The 6,777-nt window shown below is 37.1% G+C and overlaps 1 protein-coding gene across 1 annotated transcript in view; it reads right to left on the bottom strand.

Moving 5' to 3' along the window:
- Positions 1 to 6,777, bottom strand: part of ITGA1 (integrin, alpha 1) — a 182,509-nt gene that overhangs the window by 42,203 nt on the left and 133,529 nt on the right. The window contains exons 17-19 of the mRNA XM_006865762.1: positions 6,156 to 6,292; positions 4,622 to 4,732; positions 1,960 to 2,169 (exon numbers count right to left, since the gene is read on the bottom strand). Coding sequence (XP_006865824.1) covers positions 1,960 to 2,169; positions 4,622 to 4,732; positions 6,156 to 6,292 — 458 coding nt within the window. The remainder of the gene's footprint in view (positions 1 to 1,959; positions 2,170 to 4,621; positions 4,733 to 6,155; positions 6,293 to 6,777) is intronic.

Below are 6,777 nucleotides of genomic sequence, written 5' to 3' on the forward strand. Positions count from 1 at the left end.
AGAATTGATGCTTTTGAGTTATGGTGCTGGAGGAGAATACTGAAAGTGCCATGGGCTGCCAAAAGAACCAATAAATCCATTTTGGAAGAAGTGCAGCCAGAGTGTTCCTTGAAGGCCAAGATGGCCAAACTTCATCTCTCATATTTCGAATATAGTGTCAGGAGGAACCAGTCACTGGAGAAGGATATCATGTTTGGTAAGGTGGAGGGTGGAGAAAAAGGGGAAGACCCCCAAAGGGATGGATTTGCCAAGTGGCAGCATCGCTAGACTCAAGCATGGCAACAGTAGTGAGGTTGCACCAGGAACGGGCAGTGTTTCATTCTGCTGTGCATAAGATCGCTATAGGTCGATTCTGACTGGATGGCACCTAACATCAACAAAAACAAGGGCTAATCTTACCATAATTCATTAAATTTAAGATACCATTGAATGTGAAACACAACATTATATTATGTCCTAACAAGTAAGAAAAAAATCATACCTCTAACATAATTACAGAGATGGACAAAAGGATTATTTTAGAACCTTTGTAATTACTACTTACAAAAATATTAATGGGATTAAGTAAGAGGAGCCTTCAGAATATTGCCTAGAATATAGTCCAGCTCAAGCATAGCTAATTATCCTTGTTTTTGTTATTATTAATTAAAATAAAGGAAATGCACAGTGAATTTTCTACCTCTGCTTCTGCCCTGGCCATTAGTCAGTGGAAGGAGCATGCAGGCAGTGATTTTTAACATGGGAGAAAATTTTGTTAATATACTTGGTTAAATAAAAAATATTTGATAATAATATATAGCATTTTTGCAAGCCTACTTTAGTTATCATATCCCTAAGTAATATCCTCATAAATAGAGAAAAAATTGTAGTGACAACTCTGAATTTACAGCAACTGCACATATGACATATACTGTGATATATAATAACTATACTGACTCAATTTGAATCATTTATATAATTAACTCATATAAATACATTTGGAATAGTGCATCAAGAGGTTTACTAGGATATCAGAATAAAGCAAAGTTCGAATTTTGAAATGCTATTGAAGCCTGACAAAATATCTTACACAAATAAGTGCTATTGCCCGAACAACAAAAATCTTTTGTAAATAAATAAGATGCATCCATTTAAGACACATATCGCCAATGTCTTTTGCATTGTTGTTGTTGTAAGGTGCCATCGAGTCAGTACCAACTCATAGCGACCTTATGCACAGCAGAATGAAACAATGTCCGATCCTGGACCAACCTCACTATCATTGCCACGCTTGAGCCCACTGATGCTGCAACTTTGCCAGTCTATCTCGTTGGGGGTCTTCCTCTTTTTCTCTGACCCTCCACCCTACCAAACATGATATCCTTCTCTGGAGACTGGTCCCTCCTGACAATATGTCCGAAATATGAGAGACGAAGTCTGGCCATGCTGACCTCCAAGGAGCACTCTGGCTGCACTTCTTCCAACACAGATCTGTTGCATTAGGCAAATCTGCGGCACGAGACCTTTTTAAAGTGTTGAAGAGCAAAATGTCACCTTGAAGACTAAGGTGCACCTGACCCAAGCCATGGTGTTGTGCATAAAAAGAGAAAAACGGAGTTTTTGCTTTCTCTGCATGTTAATACTGCTCAACAGTGCCTCTCTCTGTACACCTCTGTTAAACTGTTTGGGGTTTGGCTAATTTCTTTAGCTCAGTCTCAATTTCAACCATTTATGAACTCTGTGAAGCATACAATTTGGTATGCCATCCATTGTTTCTCACACTCAATCTAAGGAGAAATATAGAATAAAAATAAAACAAAAGACAAAAGCTTAAAAGAAAGTTTGGTGCTTTCACCGCGAGTGAGTACTTACTTTGTGAAATCCATATAATAAAAACATTTAGTTCAGTCATATGAAAAGTAGTTTAAAATATGATCATTAGAAAAAGATGGATAAATGATTGAATAACTAAAAGTTTACCTCAATTCCTGAGAAAATTAGGTTTGGAGAATACTGTGTGATAGTTCTGGTGTTATAGGCACTGTCCTTTGTATTTTTGACGGTTAGGCTGATGTTGAACTTATCACTGTGGGACTTGACAATCAGCAGACCCTTTTCTGTTGTGGATACTTGTAGGCTAAGGTCTGAGATACATTTTTCCTTGTTTCCACAATCTTTGGCAAAGGGTATCTGCAATACAAACAGAAAATTATGTTTTCAAAATTTAGTTAAGGATTATTAAAAAATTGCCTATTAATATTGATAGCAGAGTGGACATGTTGCCAAAATCAGCTAAGCAATTCATAAAGAGCATAGATTTCAGTACTTCAGAGATCCTACTGAGTTTTATATTAGTTTTGGTAATTTATAGGAGAGAAAATAAAACTTTTACTTTTGGATATACATCCTTCTACACCTTTTAAGGCTGCATAGTTTTCACAGAATTTTTTCTACTAGCCTTAATTTGCCAATGTAGAAAACCTTCAAAAGTCAAATCAAGCATTGTTCACCACAAAGTCAGTGGTTCAAACCCACAAGTCATTCCTTAGAAAGCCTATGGAGGCTCACAGAGTTGGGAAACAACCCGACAGCGCTTAACAACAAATTCTAAATATATCAGATAACATGTTAATACTTAACTTTAATTATGAATGTTTCTATTAAAAATAATCAAAATCCAATAGTTATGAATGTAATGAATTTCAATCAAAAGGTTTAGCCTCAGCCATACTGATGAGTTTAGTTTAGTTTCATTTATACCTCAGGACCTTCACACATACTACCCATTATCCTTAGCCTGGAGTCCTGGTGTGGCTCTGTAGGATAAGCACTAGATTGAATGGTTGGTTTGAACCACAAGGTCAGTGGTTCAAACTCACCAGCCACTCCTTGGAAACTCTATTCAGGGTTGCTATGAGTCAGAACCTATTCATTGGCAATTAACAATAACAACCCTTTTCCTGGAACACTACTCTTCCAATTCCTCTAAATACAACAGAAAATTATCACATCTTTCAAGTTTCAAATTAAGTTATCTTAACACTAGAGTAGTGTTCCTTGACTAGGTAGAAGCTCCATAAAGTTATAAAATTCTCCTCCATAGCACCGACTGGACTGTCAATATTTAACACCTGCTTCATCCTAGGTTTTCCATAGAATTTTCATTGGATAATTTTTAGCATTCTTCCTGGTATGCCTTCGTCTGGAAGCTTCGCTGAAATCTGTCTGTCTTGGGTGACTGAAATACAGGCAGCATAGCTTCCAGCAACATGGCAATACAAAAGCTGTCACAGTACGACAAGCTGACAGATGGGTTAGAAACCAACATCTGAATCATTTGTTTGGACATATCATCAGAAAAGATCAATTTTTAGAGAAGAACATAATGTTTAGTGAAATAGAGGGCCAATTTGGGAGAGGGAGACCTTTGGTGAGATGGACTGACAAGATAAACACAATGATAAACTCAAATATGTTGATCATCATGACAATAATGCAGGGTTAGGCAGCACTTCATCTGTTAGACGTAAGGTTACCATGAGTCAGAGTGGACTAAATGCCAGCTATCAACAGCAACATTCCTGGCTGGATTGTAAGTTCCAATAACTCATATGTATAGGACACTCCATAAGTATCTTTAGAAGGAAGGATGAGAGGGCCAAAGGTAAGTGTGTGGGGAACTGATTTCCCATCCCTAATGTTTCCTCTATCCATGCAACCCTTGTGACCAGGCTCCTTTTCTACTTAGAATTTACTTTTTCTTAAAGATGAGGTAGTGGACTCTGATTGCAAATTTAGAAGCAGAATCTGGGTGAGCACAGCTCAGTTCCTTCCTATCTCTCCTGTTCGTGGGATGGCAATATGACCCCAAGAAGCATGCATCACATTCTGTAAATTTTATACCTCCATGAAGAAGGCTTATGATTAATTAATTTGCATCACCAGTGGCCTCAATGGTTATCTGTGGCTCAAGTCTGTGGTTAAATCTGAGGACACTCAATTTTGACCTATACCTAAACCATGCATTGCAACCAATCTTTGTTAATAATAAAGGGAGATTTGAATCTCCATTGGCTTGATGTTTATATCTTTCTTTGTGTGCACCATAAATTTGGATAAAGTAAAAATGGGTATCATTTATTAATTCCCTTAAACTTCAACAATATGAAGTTAGGAGAATTGGGAAAAGTGTAAAAAAAATCTAATCGTTTTATCGTTTTTGTTCTTTATTTTACATGTAATTGGTTTGGAGGTACATGTGTTTTTAATCTTGGAAACCCTGTATAGGGTAGCTATGAGTCGGCATCGACTCCACAGCACATAACAACAACATTCACAAATAGGTATTCCAAAACTTTTTTATTTAATCTGAGGCAGTGACACTAGGGATGGAGGCAGAGGCAATGGCATGGACAGAAGGAGCGGCTGGGGACTGGACACAGGGAGGGAGAGGGGTTGTGTGCTGGCAGCGGGGGGCAGGTGCATGGGGTGTACCCTTTGGGTGTTTGATGATGCATGCAGGGGATTGTGATCATTGCAATGAAACAAAATATGATAAGATGAGTGTAAAGATAATGTTCACCCACGTAAACTAACTGTAAACTAACACATAACTCACAATAAAAACTTTAAAAGGACTTACATATTCATGTACTGAGTTTGGTAAAGCATCATCAAGAACGGGTCCATTTTCTGGATCAGTAAGATTAAAATCCAAAGTTATCCTCACCGAGTCCCGAAAGTCATGCTTGTCCTAAAGGTTGAAACATAAAATGTATTATACATGCTCTGACACTGTTAGGACTTTCTCTTTTTGCCCCTGGATCATTCTCGTGCATCTAAGCTGACATATGACCTCATCAGGCTTTTGCCTCACTGAATAGAGGCTGCCATTCGGCCCTGAAAAAGAAACAGATGATATGCAGAGGCTTCAGATTACGACCAACTGACTCACCTAATGCTCCTAAGAGGGCCCTGCTGGAACCATGGGTCATATCATACTTTGTCATATCAGGGTATATCCCTCAGAGCTACTTGCATAACTAAATCATTTCTTTTGAGTCCTGGAACTAAAAATGACTATGCTGTACTTTTGAAAAATCTCTCAACTCCAGATAGGCAAGCGTTCTTTGAAATGAGTTGCAATTCATTAATGTAATATAGTGTTACAGCTGCAGGCATTTTACGTGAAGTGATGTATAGACTGGACTCCTGGTGTGGCACTATGGGATCACCACTGGACTGTGAATTATGAAGTTGGCAGTTCAAACCCACCAGCTGCTCCTTGGAAACCCTTTACTGAGTCACTATAAGTCAGAACCCACTTAAGGGCACTTAACAACAACAAATAGATATAGACTATGTGGATATGATTGAAACTTAGAGATTATCATCAATAGCAGCTATCATTTACTGATGTAAAGCTCATATATTACATCTAATCACTTCAATAACCCTCCTAGGTGAAAAACTATTATGGTTTTAATTTTGCAGATGGGAAAATGAGTTTCAGAGTCATTCAGAATACAGGAAAGCTTTCATATGAGTCTAAGTTTGTCTGACTCCAGAAGCAAATATTGAGAGTATCCATTATAATCCAAAAGAACTTCAAAAATTTTAAATGAATTACTTTCTTTTAGCAAGGATCATGGAATAAGAAGAGACCCCAGGAAGCAATAGCCAAGTAGTCTGCCTTCAGGGCAATTACCATTTAACATCCACATTTCACAGATGAGGTTCATAAACATTAAATGATTGTATTCAAATTAGCAGAACAAATGAATAAATACAGGTCTATCTTTAACTTTGCCATTTGCTATTCCATAGTATGTCTGAAAACATCATAAGAAAAGCTAAAGAGAGTTTTATGAAATGTATTTGGAAATAAGAAAATCAGAATTGTGATTTTTTAAAGGTAGTGAACTGACAAAATAAAGTTTACTCTATGGTGTGTAGTTTGAATAAGACAATAAGAACTTGAATGGCTTGAAATAAGATAACTGTACGGAGTTCTGGTGTGATGTAAGATAAGCAATGGACTGCTAACCACAAGGTTGGTGGATTAAACCCATCAACCACTCCATAGAACTGACTGGAAAACACTTAAAAACAACAACAACAACAACAACTTTAATATTGATTTGGAATAAGGCAGCTATAATACATGATTTACTTGCCAACATGTAGAAGGAGTGCTTAGTGCATTCTGAGTCTCGAACTGTGATGTTTCTTTGAATCTTTCTTTCTTGAGTTCCAGAGAAAAAACTTCGTGATATCTGTCTTAGTGAATCTAGTGTGACACGGTACTGCAAATCTACAAACATAAAAAATACAATTGACAGAAACATTTAATTGAAATAGTTTTCTTAAGGAACAAATAATCAAACTAGTATTGCAAAAAATCTAACCCGGAATTAATCCACAAAAAGTTTTATTACTTATCATATCTACACTACAGTGGAGTCCTGGTGTGGTACTGTAGGATAAGCACTGGATGGCTAATAGCAAGGTTAGTGGTTCAAACCCACCAGTCACTCCTTGGAAACCATATACAAAGTCACTATGAGTCAGAACTTACTAGAGGACACTTAACAACAACAAAAATAGTACAGTAGTAGTACAATGATTTTCAGCATTCTGAGGATTAGTTTGACAAACTCTACAGAACTGTTTTCTGCATTTAATATGGATTTGATGTTAACATATCCCACCTGAATTTATAGACTATCTCAAGAACAGATTTGGTGCATTAGACACTAATGTACAAAGACCATAAGACCTGTGGGATGACATCAAGGA

This window comes from Chrysochloris asiatica, unplaced genomic scaffold (assembly GCF_000296735.1).
Source record: "Chrysochloris asiatica unplaced genomic scaffold, ChrAsi1.0 scaffold00082, whole genome shotgun sequence".
Lineage (NCBI taxonomy): Eukaryota > Metazoa > Chordata > Mammalia > Afrosoricida > Chrysochloridae > Chrysochloris > Chrysochloris asiatica.